General features: G+C 32.6%; 1 protein-coding gene across 2 annotated transcripts in view; it reads left to right on the plus strand.

Moving 5' to 3' along the window:
- The window catches only part of tbx15 (T-box transcription factor 15), a 37,051-nt gene extending 13,440 nt beyond the window's left edge, over positions 1-23,611 (plus strand). For both annotated transcript variants that reach the window (XM_056465153.1, XM_056465154.1), the window contains exons 5-8: positions 9,672-9,839; positions 12,629-12,693; positions 17,352-17,449; positions 21,893-23,611. In XM_056465153.1, coding sequence (XP_056321128.1) covers positions 9,672-9,839; positions 12,629-12,693; positions 17,352-17,449; positions 21,893-22,728 — 1,167 coding nt within the window. In that variant the 3' untranslated portion in view covers positions 22,729-23,611. The remainder of the gene's footprint in view (positions 1-9,671; positions 9,840-12,628; positions 12,694-17,351; positions 17,450-21,892) is intronic.
- The last annotated feature ends 1,174 nt before the right edge of the window (positions 23,612-24,785 follow it).

Consider the following 24,785-nt stretch of genomic DNA (forward strand, 5'->3'; position numbering starts at 1 on the left):
ATTATGTATATATAGGCACACACATGCATGCAGATATTTGAGAAAATACTGATTTATATTTAGATGTAAAATATGTGTATATATATTAAAATGTAAATATATATTAAACAAAACCGTTTTGTATAATTTTGTTTTATGTGTGTGTATCACAAATACATAATAATTATATGGTAAAAGGTAAAGTAAAAATAGATGGATTTTTAGCCCATCATTGAGTCTATTTATTCACTTGTGTAAATTTATTTTTATTCAGTTTAAATTTATTTATTTTACTTTTTCAAGACAGTTAAGAACAAAACAAACAAAACAACAACAAAAACAACAACAAAAAAAACTTTTTCAAAGGAACGTGGAAACAAAAAAGACAATTCAACTACAATACAACTGTCAAAGGTCACCCAATACAATCTTATTTACATTCGTATTTATGGTTGATAAAATATTGCTATACACATTTTTGTTAAGGATTACATATCAAAAATCATCAGGCTCCACATATATATATATATATATATATATATATATATATATATATATATATATATATATATATATATATATATATATATATATATATATAAAATATAAAAGCACCACAATAAAATTAAAACATTACATTTCCTCTCAACCATTTACCCCAATATGCAGAAATTTTATAGGCTTGTTGAAGGAAAATATCAGTACTTCCATGTCAAATACAATATCATGTCATTCACCTTCAGATGGAGGATTTTCCTTGAGCCATTTCTTTGTAATTGCCTTTTTGCTAGTTGTTAGTAGTGTATTAAGAAGATATGCATCATTTTTTGGTATTTTTAAAGAGTAAATGCCCGTGTACATAGTTTTAAAATTACATTCCAAATTCAATCCCATTATTGCATTTATCTCTTTATTTAAATCTTTCCAATAGGTGTGTATAATATTACTATTCCAAAATATGTGGAAATGATCAGCCAATACATTTCCACATTTCTCCAGCATTCACCATTTTTTTGATCTCTAGTTTGAAAGTATTTTATTTTAGTTGTCATAAAAAACCTGATTACATTTTTCCAAATAAATTCCCTCCATGAATCTAAATTAATAGTGCTCATTATGCAGTTAACCACTCCTCATTTGTTCTAATTATATTTTATTCAGTTTTTAAATTAACATGAAAATGTTCATATGATTTATTTACAATACAGTTTGTAAAGTAATATTTTCTGTCTTTTAGTGGATATATGATGTATTGCTTTGTTTACCAAATGAGTGGATCTAATTGGATTGGCATTGTAAACATTAAATAAAAGTTAAAAGTGTATTCATATATTAAGTTTTTAATAACAATACTCCCAAAATCATTCCGCAGAAATACGTCAATTCCCCCCCCAACCCCCCCCAACACACACAAAATTCTGCACAGAAATAGCAAAAAATGTCCGCAGATTCTGTCTGGCCCTGGTTATAAGTAGAATCTGTGGACATTTTTTGCCATTTCTGTGGAGAATTTTGTAAACAATCTGTGGATTTATGTGGAATGATTTTGGGATTATCATAACTAAAAGCTTAATATATAAAATAAAAAACAATCCATTTTTAACTTTTATTTAATGTTGACAATCCAAATCCAACTAGATCCACTTATTTGGTAAACAAAGCAAGTCTCTCATATAATATCTCTACTAAAGACAAAAAATATTACTTTACAATCTGTATTATAAATGAATCATATGAACATTTTAATATTACTATTATTATATCACAATAATATTACTTAAACTAATTTAAAACTAGATAAATATAAATTTACACACATTTACATAAGTACTTAGACTAAATGATAGCCTAAATATCCAACACAATCTCACGGCAATTCGTAACTTTTTGATTTAGTGGCTAATTCCTATGAATTCGTACGATCTAATTCGTACAATTTAGTACGATTTGCTCATCCACCAATGACGGTTGGGTTTAGGGGTGGGGTTAGGTGCCACGCCTCTTTTTTAAAATCGTACAATTTCGTACAAATGAACTCGTACGAATTAGCCACTAAACTGTCAAAACGTAAATACTTACGTTTTCTCGTGAGATCAGGCTGAAATATCTGCGGAGATCTGCGGATTTCTGTGCGTGCAGCATCCGCGTGGGCCTAGTTATAAGTCATAACGTGATCATGTACAGTAATCAACAATAAAAAGCAACTGTGATCTGATTATGTGCACTGAAGATGACAGTAATGATGGTGGAAAACCAACATTATCATCATAAGATTAAATTCAGTTTGAATATTATGTTAGAATCAGTTAAAATAAAAATATGTAAAACTGTTATCTTTAAATGATAATAATATTTCACAACATTTGATCAAATAAAAACAGCATTGCTAAACTCTTTCGGACTCTTCCTGCTTTCTAAAATTAAAGCCACCACAAAACATGAAAAACCTACACATTAATTATTTGTATTTGAGCAAAGAGACAAAGCATACACCTGACTATCCACCATCGCTGTTTTCGTTATGCACGCTAGTTGATGGATAGCAAACCTCGTCTCCCCTGAAGACATCTGTATATCCTCTTGAGCAAGAAAACCATTATTCACTGTATTCTCTGAAGAACTGGCAAAACTGGACAAAGAATGATTTTAATGTACTCGACTGTGATATTCCCCATGTGGTGTCTGTGCTTAACAACAGCTGAATACAACTGGAATGTAAGCACATGTTATTGTGTGGAAATGTATTCACCCCCCCACTACCAACATATATTTCTTTTTTATTTTTCATTTGTATGTCTTGTGCCCAGTTGCTCTGGTGTTTGGCATTGTGCTGAAGGATGATTTTATTATCAGACCGTCTGATGACACTCTCATCCGCAGCACGCTTTGTTATCTTGTCTTGGTTATGTATCGTGGCCGTGACAGTGACTTGAGGAATGGGGTTATACGTCCAGCTCTATCCAGAATAATGGGAGCCACAAGAAGAATGGGCTTAATTTACTCAGTATGGTTTTAAAGGCTTATAGACCTCATGTTTCGTTTTAGGAGTGAACAGACGCTTTTTATGTTTTAGGGCCTAGAGAATCCAGTTTAAACAGTGTTTGTAATTTTAGGGAGCTTTTGTTGTGCGGTCGATATATATTAATACATTTCTTTAAATGTTTAAGTTGGCAGATATGAATATTTCAAGCACCTAAATGGGGGATTGTTTAAGAGTGATTATGTTGAGATATTGTAAAAATATCTGTTAAATGACAGCTTGTGATTGACTAGTATTTTCTTAATTTTGCTCTGACAGCTTTTGTTGAGGAAAATATAACTACACTTTGACAAACTGAATTTTAAAGACATTTTTTAAAAACGATGTCTTGTGTAAGAAATAAAATCTGTATATAATAATTTTAGTACCGGGAAAATACTAGTAGCTCATTATTAGGTTGCAATAATAACGAGCTATTTATATTTATATAATTAATATTTTTATCAATTTTCGAACTAAATTACTAAAGTAATTAAAAGTTACTTTGTTAAATTTTACAGCATTAATATTTGTTGGATAATGCAAATAAATAAATAAGAAGAAGTTCTTAATTAACAGTTGTTTTTACAGTGATAAAAAGTGACATGAATAATTCAGATTAATAGCTAATTTAATGTTAATTGAATTAGTGTTGTTGTGTTTACATTTTCTTTCACAATTTTTTGGAGAAAAAACTGTTTAATTGCTTGTTTGCTTGCATAATTTTATTTTATTTTATTTAAATTCTGTTTTAATTTAATTTAATTTAATTTAATTTTAATTTATTTTATTTTTTATTTTATTTTATTTTATTTTATTTTATTTTATTTTATTTTATTTTATTTTATTTTATTTTATTTTATTTTATTTTAAATATATCCTATTTTAATTTAATTTAATTCTATTTTATTTTAATTTAATTTTATTCAATTCTATTATAATCTGTTTTAATTCAATTATATTCTAATTTAATTTAATTTAATTTAATTTAATTTAATTTAATTTTATTTTATTTTATTTTATTTTATTTTATTTTATTTTATTTTATTTTATTTTATTTTATTTTATTTTATTTTATTTTATTTTATTTTATTTGCTTCCTAAAAGCTGAAATAGCCTTTTGTGTTTTCAAGTACATAATTTTAACAGTGTCAACATTATGTATTGTGTATGTGTTCTCCTGAAAAGTTTTCACTACACAGTCAACGGTAATGTAAAAACAATTAAATAAATACACAAGAATACATATATACAGTTGAAGTCAGAATTATTAGTCCCTCCTCCTCATTTCCCAAAAATTATGTTTAATAGCGCAAGGAATTTTTCACAGTATGTCTCATTATATTTTTTCTTCTGGAGAAAGTCATATATGTTTTATTTCGGCTAGAATAAAAGCAGTTTTTAATTTTTTAAGAACCTTTTTAAGGTCAAAATTATTAAAAATATTTGTAATATATATATATATATATATATATATATATATATATTAATTACAAATATTACAAATATTTTTTACATAAATGGATGATATCTAGAAGTGGCTAAATGGTTTTACATTTGTACAACAAGAGTATGTAAAATACTTTTCATTACATTTTATTTTGTAGTAAAGCAATACAATTTATTTATTTTTTGGTCATTGTGACTCTAAATTTTAAATTGATGTCGATTATCCGGCAAATGCATTTGCTCATAACCAGTGTAATGGCGCAATAAAGTCAGAGAGGAAGTCGAGAATAATTGCAGATGACAGGCTGCGTTTTCTTGACCCAGTGCTGCAGTGTATCAGTGTTTTAGATGCAGGATTGATGTGGGTGAAGTAGTTTGCCTCAGGCCACGTCTGTGAACTTCACTGCTCTCTATTGGCATCTCGTCTGCATATGGGGCTGTTTTGACTCGAGTCGCTGATGCTATCACTTCACTGTTCTGACAAATGTAATAACATATGGGTGTTACAACTGCAGCAGGCTGGTGTTTTCTCAGGAAGAGGAGAGGGGACTTTTCTTATACCACAACCTCGTAAAAAGAGACTTTATTTTTTGTTCGCCTGGAGGGCAAGAAAGGGCCGGAATTGAAGTTAACCCTGGAACGTCCTGTGTGGGACCTCGCCGCCATGAAATATATGTTCCTTACGGTTGTTTCGCACTTCCATAGCAATATTTCAAAAGAACGGCATTTATTGGTATTATTACTATTAAAAGTCTTGAATGCTTTATTAGATAGATATATTTAATAGTCTTTCTTTTATTCTTTTACTGGTAATGTATAATGTAACTTTTTTTATGTTGCTTTTTGCTAATAAATGCTGTGCTGTTGAACTTTTTATTCATCCAAGATCTAAAATGTTCTCAATAGAAACATTTATAGAAATAGAGTATTTTAAAGCAGAAAATCAGCATATTAAAATGATTTCCGAAGACTTTCAATCACGAGAATTATTTGCAGTTTAAAAAATAAAACAGAAAATAGCCTTGCTGAACAGAAGATAGAAATATACACATCTTATTATTCTGAAACCTTTGAATATGTACAGTTATGGAAAAGATTAAGCGACGCCTGAAAATTTCTCTTCAAGAGTTTCTCTGGATTTAACATAGATTTTTCTGTAGTATTGAAAACTTTTCTTCTATATTTAAATGTAAAATGTAACCATGATTTACAGAAGACACCCTAGTTTATATACAGTAAATGCATATTTTATCAAGCGTACTTGCAAAAATACTTTATATCATGGGTCACAGTGCAGCCCCAAAGTACTTATAATTGCCACTTGTCAAATACTTTGATTTATTCTTCAAACCACTTAGTTTTACCCATTTGACAGCAAGTGGTTTTAACAATTTAAAATATAATAATATTTGGTATGAGCACTAAATGTTTTAAATATTTGAATAACATACAGGTCCTATAAGTGCACTGTAAAACATTTTATGATAAAAAGTCATGACTGCAAATGTTTTTATGTTACTTTAACTTATTTTAATAGGTTAATTAGGTTTTAACTACATTTTTATTTTTATATTTTAGTCAATTTTATTGATATAAGTTGAGATGACAGGGAAAGTTAATTTGATTCAACTAAAAAAAATGAAAGCAGCAAGAATTATTTTACAGTGTGATTATTTTTCACGTTAAGTATGTCTCATACGCTAAGTATGATAAAATATTATTAAACTAATATTTAAGTATTTTCCCCCCATAATTATTTGAAGCATTAAAGTAGACATATAAAATGATTTTGCTAATTTAAGTTGATGCAGAAACTATTATAATATATAATATTATAAAATATAATAATTCTGTCAATTCATAAATACAGTATTTACAGTTTCTTTCATTATTAGTCTACTTTGAATTCTTTTCATATAAGTTTTTTAACAATAGTTTTAAAAACTAATTTTGGTATACTTATATTTTATGATGAATTATAACTTTGTTTATAGTTATTTTAAAATAACCTTATACTGTATTATAATGACATGTTATAGCTACATTTACAATAGTTTTATTAATACTTATTAGTGATGGATTCATTGTCAATATACATGTTCATATCACATTATACAGTGATTTATAAATATTACTTAGTCAGTCAGGATTGTATTTATTGATAAAGATACAGTTTTCAATTTTAAAATGTTGTTGTGCTATAGTGCAGTGTTTCCCAACCCTGTTCCTGAAGGCACACCAACTGTACACATTTTCAATGTCTCCCTAATCAAACACGCCTGAATCACCTATTTAGAACATAAGAAGAGACTCCTAAACCTGAAGTTAATTAGTCAGGTAAGGAAGACATCCAAAATATGTACTGTTGGTCTGCCTCTAGGAAAAGGGTTGGGAAACACTGCTATAGTGTACACTCTTTTTCTGCTTGTTTAAACTACTTATTTAAAATGAGGTGAAACAACACAATTTCTGCAAGAGTTTAATTGTTTTATTTCAATCCACTTAAATTTGTAAAAACTAATAAGTTAACTTAAAGACATCAGTCGATTTATGTTAAGACAACATGAAAGAACTGTGTGCAACCTACTATTTTTTACAGTGTAGATTTATAGAATGATTACCCTAATTTCTTATAACTAATTTCTTTTTTCTTGCTACGATGACAGTACAGATTTAGTTATTCAGTTATTTTGTAAGATACTAGTGTTCAATTTAAAGTACAATTTAAAGTTTTAAACACTGTCACTGGGGTGGTAACTTTTCAAAAAGTACACATTTGTACTTGAAGGGTCCATATTGGTACCTCGAAAGTATATATTAGTACCTACAAATTTTAAGAGGAACGCTTTTGTACTTTTTAGCTACTAATATGTACACTTGAGGTATTAATATGGACCTTTTAGATACAAATTTGTACCTTTCGAAAAGGTACCACCCTAGTGACAGATCACGTAACTTTATTTCTGAGAGTGTAAATTAGGTTAACTTGCCAAGTTAGGTTAATTAGACAAGTCTTTAAACCACAGTGGTTTGTTCTGTAGCCAATCGGTAAAAAATTTTTTGAGGGTGCTAAGAAGATTGACCTTAGCAGTTTTCATTAATTTGTTTTATTCCTGCAAAACTAAAAGAAATAAGAAAAATATAATAGGAAATACTGTGAAAATGAGCCTTGCTGTTAAATATAACGTGGGAAATACACCTTAAAAAATACTGGGTTCCACACTATTCCTTTATGCTGTCCCAACACAAATCGATTAAACTAATTTAATTGTTTTCACAAATTTAAGTGGATTAAACATAAAACAATTAAGTTTTGTGTCGATTTGGCTCATTTTAATAAGTAGTTCAAACAAGCATCAGATATCTTTTTTGTGTGTGTATTTCTAAAATAATTTAAGTTACACAGAAGGGCTAATCATTTTGTCTCCGACTGTACATATAATTATAGTAACTCTTGGCAACTCAAAATACAGTATTGCACTTCCAGTAATATCACCTGCGAATTCCACAGACGCTGCTCTGGGTCTCCATAATGTGTGGCTTTAAACATTTCATGGATCTGCTGTTGTCTGGCCTCGGGCAGCACTGGCCAATTGGATTGGATAGGAAGGGGCAAGCAGGAATATTAAATTTACTGTCATCAAGCTGTTTGGTGAAGGCCTCTCTTCTCTCTTCTCTGACCTCCTCGGTTGCGCTGGACCCAGGAGACACACATACACACACACACACACACACGGACACTGCAGTAATGAGAAGCAGACCGAGGGCCTGAGGGAAAGTTTCAGCCTCCTCGCTCTGACGCCAGCAGATCCTCGTCTGATTCATATCTCATCAACACTCTCATACAACATCTTCTCATATTGGTCCAAGCAGCTTTGATATCTGCAGCCTCATTAGATCAGAGATTTAAGGCAAGACACTGCAGGCAAAAACTTTTTTTAATGTACCTGTCAATTTTGAGATTTCATGAAGTTTTTAAAGGCTATAATGTGAAACATAAAATACTGTGAAATGTTTGTTTTGTCACACTTTATCATTTTGTATCTGCAAAATTCACTTACTGTATTTTTACAGTTAAGTCTTTCAATATGAGTTTTGTCTTCAGCACTGAACCATAAATCTAAACTTTAGCATCTCTTACATAAACCAAACTTTATAGTTTTATTTATATCCATATTCTGACGAGTTTTTCATGTTGTTTTTACATAATTTGACAACATTTTATTCTATAAACACATAATTTTCTGAATTATGTAGTGATTAAAAGAAATTCCTAAAATTCATTCATTAATTTTCCTTCAAGTCCCTTATTTATGAAGGCTTTTCACAGCAGAATGAACCATCAACTATTCCAGCATATGTTTTACACAACGAATGCCCTTCCAGCTGCAACCCAGTACTAGGAAACACCCATACACACTCATATACACACACTCATACACTACAGCCAATTTTGCTTATTCAGTTCACCTATACCGCATGTCTTTGGACTGTAAGAGAAACTGGAGAACCCGGAGGAAATCCATGTGAACACAGGGAAAACATGCAAACTCCACATAGAAATGCCAACTGACCCAGATGGGACTCCAACCAGCGACCTTCTTGCTGTGAGGCGACAGTGCTAACCACTGAGCCACCGTGCCATTCCTAAAATTCTCACTTTCAGTACATTTGACTTTAATTTGTCTAAAACAAAGGAATAATATCTTTGAACCTGACTTCATCCAAGGTTTAGAGTTTTTTTGTGTAAGAACTGTGCACAAATGAGCATGTATTTAATGAAATAGCGGCTCATTTGCATATATAAATGTAACATTTTTGAAAACACAGGATATTTGAAACTCTTAATGTTATCTGTCAATTGGGGAAGTATATTAATAACTACACTGTAAAACGTTTCACATTGATTAAACTTACAAACTCAAGTTCACCGGCTGTCTTGAAAATCAACTCGCCTTGTTTCAACTTAAGATGTTGAGTTTGACAATATATTTAACTAAAACTCAACATCTGAAGCTAAAACAAAGAGTCTCTCTCTAAGTTGATAAATCTCTCTAAATCTCTCACATTTTCAAGGCAGCTGATGAACTTGAGTTTGTAAGTGTAACCAATGTGAACCGTTTTACAGTGTATAAGTACATATGCTTATATCTATACAGCTGCAGAAATGTGCTCTTTGGTTGCAGTAGAGTAGTTGATTTATAATCACTTTCTTTAATTCTAGATCATCCTGCACTCGATGCACAAATATCAGCCCCGTGTCCATGTGATCCGGAAAGACTTCAGCAGCGAGCTCTCGCCAACCAAACCTGTTCCTACTGGAGAAGGAGTCAAGACATTCAGCTTCCCAGAGACCGTCTTCACCACAGTCACTGCCTACCAGAACCAACAGGTCCATTACTGACTGTCAGTGTGCAGAAAGAGAAACGTGTGATTCAGCTAGGGATGCACTACAATTAAAATCCAAGCTGATAAGACAAGTTATATTATATTATATTATATTATATTATATTATATTATATTATATTATATTATATTATATTATATCATATCATATCATATCATATTATATTATATTATATTATATTATATTATATTATATCATATCATATCATATCATATCATATCATATCATATCATATCATATCATACTAATACTATACTATACTATACCATACTATACTATATCATATCATATTATATTATATTATATTATATTATATTATATTATATTATATTATATTATATTATATTATATTATATTATACTAATACTATATTATATTATATTATATTATATTATATCATATCATATCATATCAGATTATATTATATTATATTATACTAATACTATACTATACTATATTATATCATATCATATCATATCATATCATATCATATCATATCATACTATACTATACTATACTATACTATACTATACTATACTATACTATACTATATTAAATTATATCATATCATATCATATCATATTATACTAATACTATACTATATTATATTATATTATATTATATTATATTATATTATATTATATTATATTATATTATATTATATTATATTATATTATATTATATCATATCATATCATATATCATACTAATACTATACTATACTATACTATATTATATTATATTATATTATATTATATTATATTATATTATATTATATTATATTATATTATATTATATTACATTATATTACATTATATTATATTATATCATATCATATTATACTAATACTATATTATATCATATTATACTAATACTATATTATATCATATCATATCATATCATATCATATCATATCATATCATATATCATACTAATACTATACTATACTATACTATATTATATTATATTATATTATATTATATTATATTATATTATATTATATTATATTATATTATATTATATTATATTATATTATATTGTTTAGGCATCACCATGGGCGTTGCTATGCCTATTTTAGGGGGGCTGTAGCTCCCCTATATTTCTACTCAGCCCCACTAAAACTTTTACGATTAGCTCATAAACTGTTAACTAAATTATTGCCTCAGTCCCCTTTAAATTTGATATGAAAACGGCGGCAGAATTCAGTTCCCTCCTGTCTTTTGTTTTTCATTTGATCAGCAAACCACAGCCGTGGACAGCGAGAGAACAAGGTGTGTGTTTGATAAATTGTTATAATATCTGCTTATTTGCAGTTCTTTGCTATAGATAACCTTGTATCACTTGTATCCCAACGTCACGGAGGAGCAGTCAGGGTTTCTCCAATAGTATCTGGATACAGCCGTTATGATGTAAGCTGAGATTGCATCACTCAGCGATGTAATGTCAGACACAATGCACTCAAATGGAGCTAGTGACGTCACTGTGAGGGGTAGTGTTAGGGGTGGGGTTAGGTGAGCCCATTAAAAATCATTGGATGCAGCCCAGATTGCACTGCACCAGGTCTGCATCCAGACCTCTCTCAGTTTTCTCGGCGTTCACCTCATCAGCACAGTTGTTTCCTCCAGGGAAAAATGTAACTCTTAACGTACATTTCGCTATTTTTATTTCAAAATGAACTACCAATATAAAACACTTTACAGTTCGTGTGGCATTAACTATACTTTACAGTCTTGCACAGAAAGGATTAAACACAGTGACAGAAGCACTTAGAGAATGTACTCCTTTTAACTGTCACTGACGGAGATAGAAACATCAAGCGTTGTCTGGTATTAAAAAAAATCCTAAAAACGCCCCTGGGCATCACGATATAATGTTCAGTATATGCAAAATTATTTTTGTGATTTGATAAATATCAAAATAAGTTTAGAATATCGATAAATGACAAAAATAAGGAATATAAGACATAAAAATGTTAATATGCAGTAATACTTGACATATATGTCAGTATTGGTCAATTACAGACATATATGTCAAGTGTTACTGCATATTCAATAGACAAAAAAATCAATGGACAAAAAACTAACATTTTGACCAGAAAATTATTAGAAATTGTATATACATAAAATACATTTAAAAAAGCTAATTGTAGCATTTATTCTGACATTTCTGAGATATTAACTAGCTGAGATTTAGTAGCTTTTGCCAATTTAATTGTGTAAAAAGGTCAGAGAAACGTTTATAAATTCTGAAAGCAATTAGCAAGGTGTAAAATCCAATTATTTTTACATTTTGAGTTTACATTTTGAAATGTAATGCTTATATCTCGCAATTTCAGCTTATTCCCTCAGAGTTTGTCTTACAGTTTAGAAATTTTTTCTCAGAACTGCAACTTTATCTCTTACAAATGTGAATTAATAGCTGCCAACTCATAAAGTGATAGTTAAAAAAGAGAAAAAAGGTCAAATTGCAAGAAGTCAACTCAAAATTCCATAATATAAGATTTTTTATGATTTCTAAGAAAAAAAAAACATCTAAACTTTTATTAATAATTTAAACTAAGTCTTTTGTATATTCCTGTGGCACAAACAAACATCCATAATAACCCATTTGTTATCAATACATTGTGCATCCTGCAATAAAACCATATCATGGATCAGTTTAAAAAGGAAAAAAATACTTTTGTTCTGTTTATTGCTAAACTGACATGTGAACAGTATCAGAATATGTCAAAACATTATTAAACAAGGCTGTTTTGGACTTGTTCTCTCCTAACAGATTACCCGTCTAAAGATTGACCGCAACCCATTTGCCAAAGGATTCCGGGACTCAGGGAGAAACAGGTAGATTTCAGGAAATTTTATCCTCACTCCATATTGTCCATGCTGTGTGCGCAAATACACACAAATCTCGGCAGTGGCCTTTCATATGGATATGAACCCCAGGAGATCCCTCCTAATCCCACGTCCCGCTACATTAAAATCACTCCCTCGTTCATTCGGCTGCCAAGAAAACCTAGTCGATCTGTGATAAAACGATCTGATTGAGGGCAGCGGAAAGAAAAAAGACCCCTCTTTCCTTTTCTTTCTCCCTTCCTCCAGTCTCTGCATTTGCCTGCGTTTCACTTCTCCGTCTCTATAAGATGCGAGTCAGAAATGGTCATATACTGTGAAAAACTCTGAGACAGACCCTCAGCACATGAAAGCACACTTCCATCTGGAGAGTATTATCGCCACAGATATTTGAGACATCTTTTTTCATTTTTCAAACAATAGACCGCCTGATTTATGAACTAGCGTTAGATTTTCATTGCAGAAAGATAGAGATGAAAAGATTATCCAGGAATAAGATGTATATATCTAAAAATTCTAGCTCTCTCACACATATATCCCTATAATGCTAATAAAAAATACATTTTTTCCTTCAATAAAATCATTCAAATAGTAATGCACTGGATCCTTTTCATCTCGGATTGCAAACCACAAATTAAGTTGTAATGCTTGTTAGCTTTTGATGATCTTTGTATGGCAGGCTGTTTTAACATTTAATCTTTAAATCCTTAAAAGTTCCTATTTTCATGCCTATGTCTTTTTAGATACTAGCATCTTTTCCATTAAGTGCTAGAACTTATTCGTTAGCTGATATTACTGGTTATTCTTTACGTATTAGTGCTTATTCTTTAGTAATATATTTTAAATTGTACTAGTATTTATTTTTATAGATAATAAACACTAGTATCTGTTCATTTTGTTATTGTAATACTTATTCATTAGATCAGTGTTTCCCAACCCTGTTCCTGAAGGCACACCAACAGTACACATTTTCAACCTCTCCCTAATCAAACACACCTGAATCAACTTATCATAACATCAGAAGAGACTCCAACACCTAAGTTAATGGGTCAGAAAAGGGAGACATCCAAAATATGTACTGTTGGTGTGCCTACAGGAACAGGGTTGGAAAACACTGCATTAGATAACAGTACTTATTGAAAACTACACTGTAAAAAAAATCTGTTAATATTTTTTTTTTCTGGCAGTTGGGGTGCCGGAACCCCCCCCCCAATAACGCATGTAAAATTTCACACATTTGCCATAAAATAACAGACGTTAAAATACAGAAATGTCCTTAAATTTAAATTTTCGGTAAATTTCTGTAATTTAATGCCCGTTATTTTACATTTTTTGAAAAAAAAAAAAGTAAAATAACAGATTTTTTTTTAGAATGTAGTATTTATTAATTAATATTAACCCCACCTATTATTAGACACTAATACTTTTTTTCAACAGTTAGTGGTAATGATGTTATTAATAGTGACAAATTTCACATTATTCAGTGTCTTCTTTTGGTATCTGTCATTGAAATATCACGTTTTCGGTTTTGATTGGCAAGCATTCCAATTGTGACGATACATAATTTTTTATGTAAGAAATTCATTACATAATTATCATTAAAATTTTACTAGTAATTTTTTGGTAAAATTTCTCATTGAACTCTACTGTGGCCTTTTAGACTCATCATATAAAATGAGTAAAAAAGCAAATTAGACTACATAGACAAATAATTACTACTAATAAATTACTAGTATATTTTAAATTCTTACAGTAACTGCTTAGGTACCCGTATCTAATAAATAAGTATTATAATTGGATGGCTTATTATTAATATTTAGAAAAAAAGTTGTTTCTATTGGAATCATTGCTAATCAGAAATTAGTATATTATATCGAAGTCAGAATAACTACTACATATTATAACTAACACTTGTTGTTACCCTGACTTTGATATGATGTATTCATTTCTGATTAGTAATGATATCAGTGGAAACCATTCTAAACTAGATATTACTAGACATTATAAAAATTACTAGCTAGCAGGGTGACTTGTGAATGCTTGATTCTGATTGGTTGATTAACATTCCAACGTGTGAACGGCTAAAGTAGTTCCAGGCAGGTTCCATATCACTACACTGAATGATTTCAGTTACTTCACATCCTATAACAGTTAAAAAGAAACAAAACAGAGGGATCTGTATGGGATTTGTAACACCGTGTCCTGACAACGTGCAACACAAGATTCCAGTGACAAGCTATTTGTCTCTCTGCACCACATGTGACATGACAGAAAAAATTAAGTTCAGAAGTCATTCAGAAGTGCAGAACAGAACTCCCAAATGACATGGACAGGTTTATTATCTAATTAATGAATGTTAAACCTCATTAATATTCTTCAATGTAAATGTGTATTGAGTTCACAGTTCTAACGTTTCTGTTTAAACTATGTTTGCTAGTTTTTTAATTAAAAAAATTTGAGGTAAACTATCTGTTCTTTCTTTCAATATTGCTATAAATGTGACATTTAACACTGATTAAAGCATGTAATCAGGTCAATTATAGTAGTTTATGCTGTTGTTCAGCTGCATGTTGCAGAAATACATACTTTGCATGTTGCTGTCACGGATGGTTAGGACAAAATCTTTCTTTAACATGGAAACAATGCCTTTTATTGCATATTGTAGCATCGTGCATGTAGTTAGGACACAGTGTTAGAAACTAGTCCGGTACTGAGGAGCTGTTTGAAAGCAAAAACCTGACAAATGTCTTGAAATTCAAAATCTGAACAGTGTCTTTATGTGTAGTAACTGTAGGTAGAATAGTTGACTTTGATTCATTGAATTGAAAGACAATAATGCACACCTGAGATATACAGTAATGCATTATTATAATAATAATGGCCTAGTCATTAATTATAACTAGTTTCTATTTAATAGGAATTAGAATCAAATGAATAAGTAGATGTATCTAATGACACTAAATGTGGGTGTCTATTTAATAGCTACCAGTATCTAAAGAATGAGGAAGGAGTATCTAATAAATAAATATTAGTACACTGCAAAAAATATTCCGTATTTTATGATTCATGTTTTTATTATTTTTATTTTCCCCAATTTATTTATGATTTTAAATTACATTATGGGATTTTGATCTTTCTTCCCACAACTTTAACCTTGAAAAGTTTGAAAAAGTGACTTTTATTAATATTTTTAATAGTTCAAAATGATATATTGTCTGGGTTGGTGTTTTATTTTTCAGTACAGAAAACTTGTAATAAACTGCCAGTACATTTTCTGTTATTTTACAGACTTCTCTAAATATTATTTTGTATACATTATATTATTTCAAACTACTAAAATGTCAAAAAAAGTCACTTTGTTAAACTATAGAGTTGAAATTTTAACATCAAAAGTCCACATAGCAGAGATTAATAAAACATAATGCACTTCACAACTGTAAATAAACAGAAAACACCTGTCAATCACAAAATAAGGAAACTGTTAATTAACATACACAGCTGAAGTCAGAATTATTAGCCCCCCTTTGAATTTTTTCTTATTTTTTAAATATTTTTCAAATTACGTTTAACAGAGCCAAGAAATTTTCACAGTATGTCTGATAATATTTTTTCTTTTGGAGAAAGTCTTATTAGTTTTATTTCAGCAAGAATAAAAGCAGTTTTAAATTTTTTAAAAGCCATTTTAAAGTCAAAATTATTAGCCCCTTTAAGCAATTTTTTTTCTTCGACAGTTAGAACAAACCATCGTTAAACAATAACTTGCCTAATAACCCTAACCTGCCTAGTTAACCTAATTAACCTAGTTAAGCCTTTAAATGTCACTTTAAGCTGTATAGAAGTGTCTCTAAAAATATCTAGTAAAATATTATGAACTGTCATCATGGCAAAGATAAAATAAATCAGTTATTAGAAATGAGTTATTAAAACTATTATGTTTAGAAATGTGTTGAAAAGAATCTTCTCTCCATTAAAAAGAAATTGGGGGAAAAAATAAACAGGGAAGCTAATAATTCAGGGGGCTAACAATTCTGACTTAAACTGTGTGTTTGTATATATATATATATATATATATATATATATATTACAGTGTACCTATGGAATAACTACTGGTAATACATGGAACACCTACATTTTCTTTTACATTGCATATTATATATGAAATATTAAAATGGCTTGCCATAATTAATGGCATCAGTTGTGCTTAACCAAGCCACAAATCAACGTTTTAATGTACATCACAATCACTCTTATTTATGATACATTACATCTTTCTTTTGGTGAGCAGTGTTTGGATTCAGTCTGAGCCAGTGCTGGAGTCATTAGAGCGGTTCACTAACAAGCAGAAAAGAGGAGAGAATTACAGCCGCTTAAGCTGCACGGCGAGGGCCGGTTCAGGCAGCGCTGCAGAGAGGAGTAAATCACACAGGAAGGGGAGCCTTGTACACAGCACAGATGAAACATCAGCCAGATTTATGTGCATAGTAAAAACCTGCTCCTTTTTACGGGCTCCAGTTTCCTCCAACTCCCCCTCTGACTTTTCTCCCTTTTTCGCCGCTGTCTCATGTGCATAATCGGACTGTCTCACCTGTTTCCCTTTGCCATCTCACGTCTCCTTTTCCGGCTTTTTTCTGCCACTGTCCCCCATGCAGGACCGGGCTGGAGGCGATAATGGAGACGTATGCTTTTTGGAGACCTCCGGTGAGGACGCTGACATTCGAGGACTTCACAAACATGCAGAAGCAGCAAGGTATGCGAGTTTGTAGATGTTTTTAACATGCCTACTTGAATAACAGTGGCTTCGGATTGCGAACGCTTGCTTCATAAATCATTTTTAATGTTACTGTGGCCACAATAATCACATACCATGGTGGATTTATGAATGAGCTGTACGATGGGTGGGACGGGTTGGACGATCTTGGGTTTTTGTGTCCAAGAGTGAGGTTGTCAATGTGCCTGTTTGAAAGATCATGTGTTATTTCACTTCCTTTTAAATCTGACCCTGAAATGTGAAGCCATATGCTTAAAAAATAGACAACACACTCAAAACCATTTTTTTTGCTTGTTCGAACTACTTATTTAAAATAAGCTGAATCAACACAATTCTTGAGATTTCATTGAGACAACTTAAAAAAAATTTTTTAAGTGTTAAACTAACTTAATTGAATGAATTGTGTGGAACCCTGCATTTTTTTGTGTAATTCGTTTTAATTCAATTCAATTCAATTCAATTCAGTTCAGTTCAGTTCAATTCAATTCAATTCATGTTTATTTCTATAGCACTTTTACAATGTAGATTGTATTAAAGCATCTTAACATAGACGTTCTATTAAATTGAAACTGTGTCAGTCCAGATTTCAGAGTTTAAGTTCAGTTTAGTTCAGTTCAGTGTGGTTTAAATTTCAAAAGTCCAAACACTAAAGAGCAAATCCATCGATGCGCAGCTAATATTCATTATAAAATGTCATTATATATAATATATCATCAGAGTAATTGTAAATAAACTATTTATTTTTCTTCAGTCTGCTCTTGAACTGATTGAATTGGTCTACAATGAATGATTATTTCTGTAAATGGAATGATTCCATTCTCATGTATTGAATCACTTATCTGGTAATGATTATGAGGGAACACCAGCAGCATTTTTTGTCCGACTTTGAAAGACAGACTTAGAATATAATTACAAAGCTTTCGTTTTGAGTCTTGAAATGCAATAATGAAATGCAAAATTATTACAGATTTAAAAGGACAGTTTGCCCTAAAAAAAAGTTTGCCCTTTAAAGCCATATAGTTTATGTAGAAGTTGGAAGAAGAACATAGCAGAACATAGAAATAATATTTAAAATTTGTATTATTTTTTAAATGAATGAATGCATATTATTACAAGACATGCTTTTCTGTTTAGTATAACAATCAGATTTTCTTAACCCTTTGACTGCCCCACTAAGAAAAAAATGTTTGGATTGCAACTCCTAATGTCGCTAGTTAATACACTAAATGCATTTTTTCAACACATCCCATAATTTCTAAAATATTAACCTCTACCAAATGGTAGATATGTCGGTTTGTGGTAAAAGTAACGGAATTATAACAATTTATGATTTGTGTTGAAACAACATGAATAAATTAAGTTAACTTGTTAGTTTTACAAATTTAAGTGGATTTAACATAAAACAATTAAGTTGTCACCAAAAAAGGTTAATAATTGTGTTGTTTCAGCTCATTTTAAATAAGTAGTTTGAATAAGCAGCAAACATATGAAAATAGGAAGTGTACGACCAATTTATTAAAAAAATAATCAAAATAAAACATTTCTGAATACGAAATCATCTTTATTTTTTGAAGTATGCCATAAAATATTGCAGATTTTCTTTTTTTTTTTACAATAAAACCAAAATCAAGTGTGCAACAGGATTATGTTTGATTCTTTTGTAAACCAACAATGCTGTGTGTGAACCATTATTTAAAACAGTCATTCTTTAAATGACTATAACAGTCATTATATAAAACAGTCAAAATATGGTCAACCATTTAGTAGCGCATGCAGATATGTTATGTGAATGATCATATGTTAATCCAGCTGATTAATCAACTCATACATTTCAGTCCGTTTCTCACACAAATCTCTTGTATGCCTTTAGAAGTCTCGGAGTAATGTGCTCATATTGATTTTATGATCATTTTGAAGCTTGAAACGTCATGAGAGCAAATAAACTGTGTCAAATTGAATCATTCAAAAGTAATCGTCTTCCTATAAATTTGGCTCTTGCACATGTCTGATCGATGTCTCTTACTCAAAGCTAGCATTATAGCCCAGATGATCAAATGTTGATCTAACTATTTTTTTCCCCTTGTCGTAAGGTCAGAGTAATGTGAGCAGAGTATTTTGTCTGAGTAGACATCTGTTTGTCATCACAAAGTTCTCGAAACGGATTAAATGTTAATTAAAGTTCTCGCACGGCTGACAAAATGTCGCACCCCCCCCCCCCCCCCCCCCCCCCTCTCCACCACCATCACACCCCCGCAGCTCCAAAACTGATCGCCCTCCCTCTTCCATTAGTTGTTCTCCAAGCACCGCCGAAGCCTCTCTCACTAAAGCCTGACAACAGGGGAAAAACATGACATCACCGCGAGCTCTCCTTTCTTTTCGCCAGCAGAACAGAACCAGAACTCAGCTCAGTCATATTATCGAACGCATATGGAGCTGGCCCGAGCCTCAGCCAAGAGAGTTCTGAATATTATAGTTCCTATCCCATTCTGAGCCGTAGATCAGACTACATTTTCAAAACAACAAACTGAGTGCCGGCCAATTTCTCATTAATAAAGAAATATGTGGTAGATATCCCACCGCTATCACTCAGTTCCATGTGTTTGACTTATTCACTGCGCGTATGTGCCAGTGTTTTTTTTTCTCCTTTCTATGAACGTATGCCCAAATGCTGTCTGTAATACTGAGAGAGAAAGGCCTCTGTTGACCAGACATGCATATTATCAAACTCAAGCCACATTTGCATTGTACATTTGTCACAATGTTTCTGAAATGGTTGCTGCTGACAAGACATGTAATTAGCTTTTTACACTAAGCTTATCCTCTGGTTATTGTCTCTTTTTAAAGCCAACATTTTTACTTCAGGTTAAGCAGAATCTTACACAGGGGTTAAAGGGATAGTTCAGCCAAAAATGAAAATTTGTTATTAATTTGCTTGCCGTTAGGCTAGTTGGGAAGATGAAGGTTTTTGCTTTAGTTGTACATTAAAACATTAAGCTGAAACCATGTTCCTAGTGATTCTTAAAGTGCAAGTCAATTGCTGACATTTAGAGAGCCAATAAACTAAACAGATCGGGCAAAAAATTAATACCTGTGGTTTCTGTCGATACATTAAGGTCTTTTTAAATGACCAGTCAGTGTAAAGAAACGTAAAGAACTTAAATAATTTAAAATAATTAAATCACTTTGAATCGTTTAATAGTTGTTGTTGTTTTTGTGGTGAACTTTAACCCCACATTTTGATGCCAATTTTATGTAGTTTGAAAGAGTTTTGCATTTAAATATAAAGGCCAATTGTTAAGCAACAAACAACCAATCAACCAATCATTAATTGAGCCTTTGCATCATTAAATACTTTTGCGATTCATAAAACTTTATGCACAATTTGAGTGAAATTATGATGGAAGATATGGTTTACATATGGTTTAAAAAGGTTCTACTGAGGACAAACTGAATGGTTCAGTCTAGAAGATATAAGCCCAACTGATGTGCATGAGTGAGACAAGCCGTTATTTGAACAGGCTGCATGCTGTGCTCATCCAATCAATCATTCTGACACTGCAGATCTGCAAAGAGCTTTAACCAGGGGTTTGCGAATGTACACTAACGTTCTAAAGTTTTAGATTTTGGGAAAGATTTTATTCTTTTTTTTAAAAAGCCCCTTACACTACAGTAATACAGTAATGTTTGGAATTATTGTTATTCCAATTAAAAGATTGGTTTTATATTTTGTATTATTTAAAAAAATATAATTAAGTGCCTTATTACTATTAAAAAATGTTCTATTAAACCATACAGGTTCTCTCTTGAAAACAGAGGTTCTTTATTGACATTGATTGTTCAGTGAAGAATGTTTTACACCAATAGAAACCTTCCTTTTGGAAAGGTAAAACGTTTTTTTAGATTATTAAAATAATAATCCTACTAAGATTCTTTGGAAACCAAGGGGTGCAGTTAAGGTTTTGGAACCCCAAATTGTTCTTCTATAACATCTATGCATAAAAAAACCCTTTTGGAATTTTTTGAGAGTGTTTAGATTGATGTGAGGGTGTAAATAATGAGAGGATTTTCATTTTTAGGGTGCACTGTCCCTTTAACAACTTTTAAAGAACAATCATTTAGTTACATAGAACATGACTGAGATGAGTGCTCTGTTATGGGTTAATACGTGGCACTTGTTGCCAGGTTTGAACAAGCCTCTCTTGTACCCAGATGAAATGCTCTCCCTAAGGAGCCACAGTGACTGCTCGCGGTCCATGGGATGAAATAAGAGATACGCTCTCAGTGTGATTGTTGGACAGTGCATGTGTTTTCAGAGCTGGCTCTGTCTCTTCTCCTCTAGTCTTTATGCGTAGGAACATACGTCTCCACACTGTGTCTTTGGGTTTTGGATGTTTCTGAATGTTTGCTGACTCTGTTTTTCAGGAGGGAGCACTGGCACCTCTCCCACTACCTCCAGCACTGGTACTCCATCCCCCTCCGGCGCGACACACCTCCTCTCTCCTTCCTGCTCTCCTCCTACCTTCCATCTGGCACCCAACACCTTCAATGTGGGCTGCAGGGAGAGCCAGCTGTGTAACCTGGGCTTGTCTGAGTACCCCGCATGTGCCAGAAGCAACATGGCCGCACTGCAAGGCTACGGAGGATTGGCCGATGGATCCTACGGCCGCCTCCAGACCACAGGAGGCGCTGTAGCCTCCGCTCAGGCCTCAGAATCCTTCTTGCCTCAGAGGACTTCCTCTCTCATCGCGGCAGGAATGCAGGGAGGAGCTCATGCCTCATTGGCCACTGGTAACAGTGGTAGCGGTAGCGGTGGAGGCAAGATGGATGCGTATGGAAGTCAGCTGGCCTCTTTTCCTGCGTCCCAACTGCAGTACGTCATGCAGGCAGGGGCCAGTTCTGCCTCTGGGTCATCGGCTTCATCCGGCTCTTCCCCATCCTCTGCTCATATGTTCTCTGGGAGCCATCATCACGTGCAGCAGAGCACATATAACGCCTTTTCCCTTCACAATCCCTATAACCTGTATGGATACAACTTCCCGGCCTCACCACGCCTGGCTGCCAGCCCGGAGAAGCCTCAGGGTGGCTTACTGTGCTCCTCGTCCTCCGCCGGAGCTTTTGCTGAACGCCAGTACCTGTCTAACGGTGGCATGGACAGTATGCATATGATAGGCAACCCTACTGGCAGCCAACAGGGGGCCGGCAGCTGTGACGGCCGCCAGTATGGCTCTTCTTCGCAGATGTCCATGCACATGGTTTAAAGCAATTGAAAAAGCACAATAAACCCAAAACAGATCAAAATACCAAACACGAACAGCTGCTGCAGTTTTTATGCTCGCCTTTTTTGGGTGTTCAGAGTTTTATTATTCAAAATGTCAACCTTCAGTGTGGACTTTTTATCATCTCACCGCTTCATCAGACTAAAATGGAGTAAAATGTTCATCTCTCACATGAAATGGCTTCAAAGCAAATGGATACACTAAATAAAAATGACCCATTCAACCTGACTGTTGTTGTTGCTGACCTGCCGATCTCAACGGTGTACAAACTGAACTGAAATAAAAAGAGGAGATTTAGAAGATGGATTCCGTTGAGGATTCATATTTGGTGCAATAATGACAGCCATAACTGTCCCACATGTACGAAAAACATCAGCTAGAACAAAACATATCCTCAAAACTGTGAGTGAATAAGTGTTGTCAGACGTGTTGTGTTGATAATATACAATGCTTGTCATAAAGTTTGTGATGCAATGTTGGAAGCTGACTGACTCTTTCAGAGTCTCAGGACAGCGAAGTAATAACAGGGTTTCTGTATGTTTCTGACAATCTGTTACTAAGTTGCCTATTGGTTTGGAAATGGCTTAACCATATCCCGAGTGGAACATAAACATATAAGCAATAGTGAATGCACGCAAAGCACATAGGTTTTAAATTGTTGTGTGGATAAAAACCATAGGAAGACAAGGTAATTATGCTTTGGAGTGTTTGTAAATGAATATATTTAAATGCTAAGCAATTATATGGCCAGTGTATGATGTTGAATTAAATCAGTGTGGGAGGAATGAACAAATGTTGTTTTAGGCTGTAAATACAAGTGCCAAGCACATAAAGCTTATAAAATAAACACTATAAGTTCTCTGTATGTTTTTTGAAAGTAAAAAAATAAGAAAAACTGCATGTTTTGTTGATTTTGGTTGTGGTTTTGGTGTTATATCATGCAGTGGATCTTAAAGGGCACCTATTTTACTGCTTTTACAAGGTGTAAGATAAGACTTTGGTGTCTACAGAATGTGTTTGTAAAGTTTCAGCTCAAAATACCCATCAGATTATTAATTATATAATGTAGAACAGTGTTTCTCAACCACATTCCTGGAGCACCACCAGCTCTGCACATTTTCCATGTCTCCTTAACCAAACACACCTGATTCAGATCATCCGCTCATTAGCAGAGACTGAAAGGCCTGTAATGGGTGTGACAAATGAGACATCCAAAACATGCAGTGCTGGTGGTCCTCCAGAAACATGTAACCCCGCCGGTCCTATGTCACCCCACCCGCTCAAAGCAAGTATCAAATCGGTGACTTTCCGCATGGGAGTCGGTTGCTCTACCAAGGACGCTAAAGACCATGGCCTCTAGCGTTTGTCGCTAGAGCACCATTAGAGGTTAGAGGAGTGAGGTTTACCTGCACAGCACTTCACTAGTTGGCCTCTGCTACACGTGGTTGAGAATTTTTGTGTCTGATCATAATGTAGCTGTTTTTGTAGTCTGTGACTTTAAATCCAAATGTCTGCTTCTCCTGCGTTATGATAAACAGCAGTCAGTGATAGAAACAGACATGAATGAAGCTGAAATAATGTCAGGAGACAAAAATACCTAGTACGTTTATTTGATGTATTTGAGCTGGAGTCTATTCAAGCCTGTCTGAAATGATGAGTCTCACACAAATGCCATTTGTAGTACACACACACACACACACGCACACACACACATGCACATTTACTGACACCATGCGGCCGTGGTGGTTATAGTGGTTAAGAATTAGCAATTTTACTCTCTTTGTTACAAATATTCTCTGTTTTAAAAACGTTTTAAACTTATAAAATTAATTATTGAGGTGCAGCTGATCACATGTTTTAATCCCAGTTTTTTGCAACAAAAAGTTGTGTGGACATGTTAGTTCTTGTTTCCATGTTATTATAGAAACATGGTGCATGTCGATCAATTCGGTGGGTGGGGAAAACTGCACTCTTATGTAACATTGCGGTGGGCTTCAAAATCACTGGCATTTAGGTATTTTAATGTCAGTAAATAATAA

Source organism: Danio aesculapii, chromosome 9, assembly GCF_903798145.1.
Source record: "Danio aesculapii chromosome 9, fDanAes4.1, whole genome shotgun sequence".
In the NCBI taxonomy this organism is placed as follows: domain Eukaryota; kingdom Metazoa; phylum Chordata; class Actinopteri; order Cypriniformes; family Danionidae; genus Danio; species Danio aesculapii.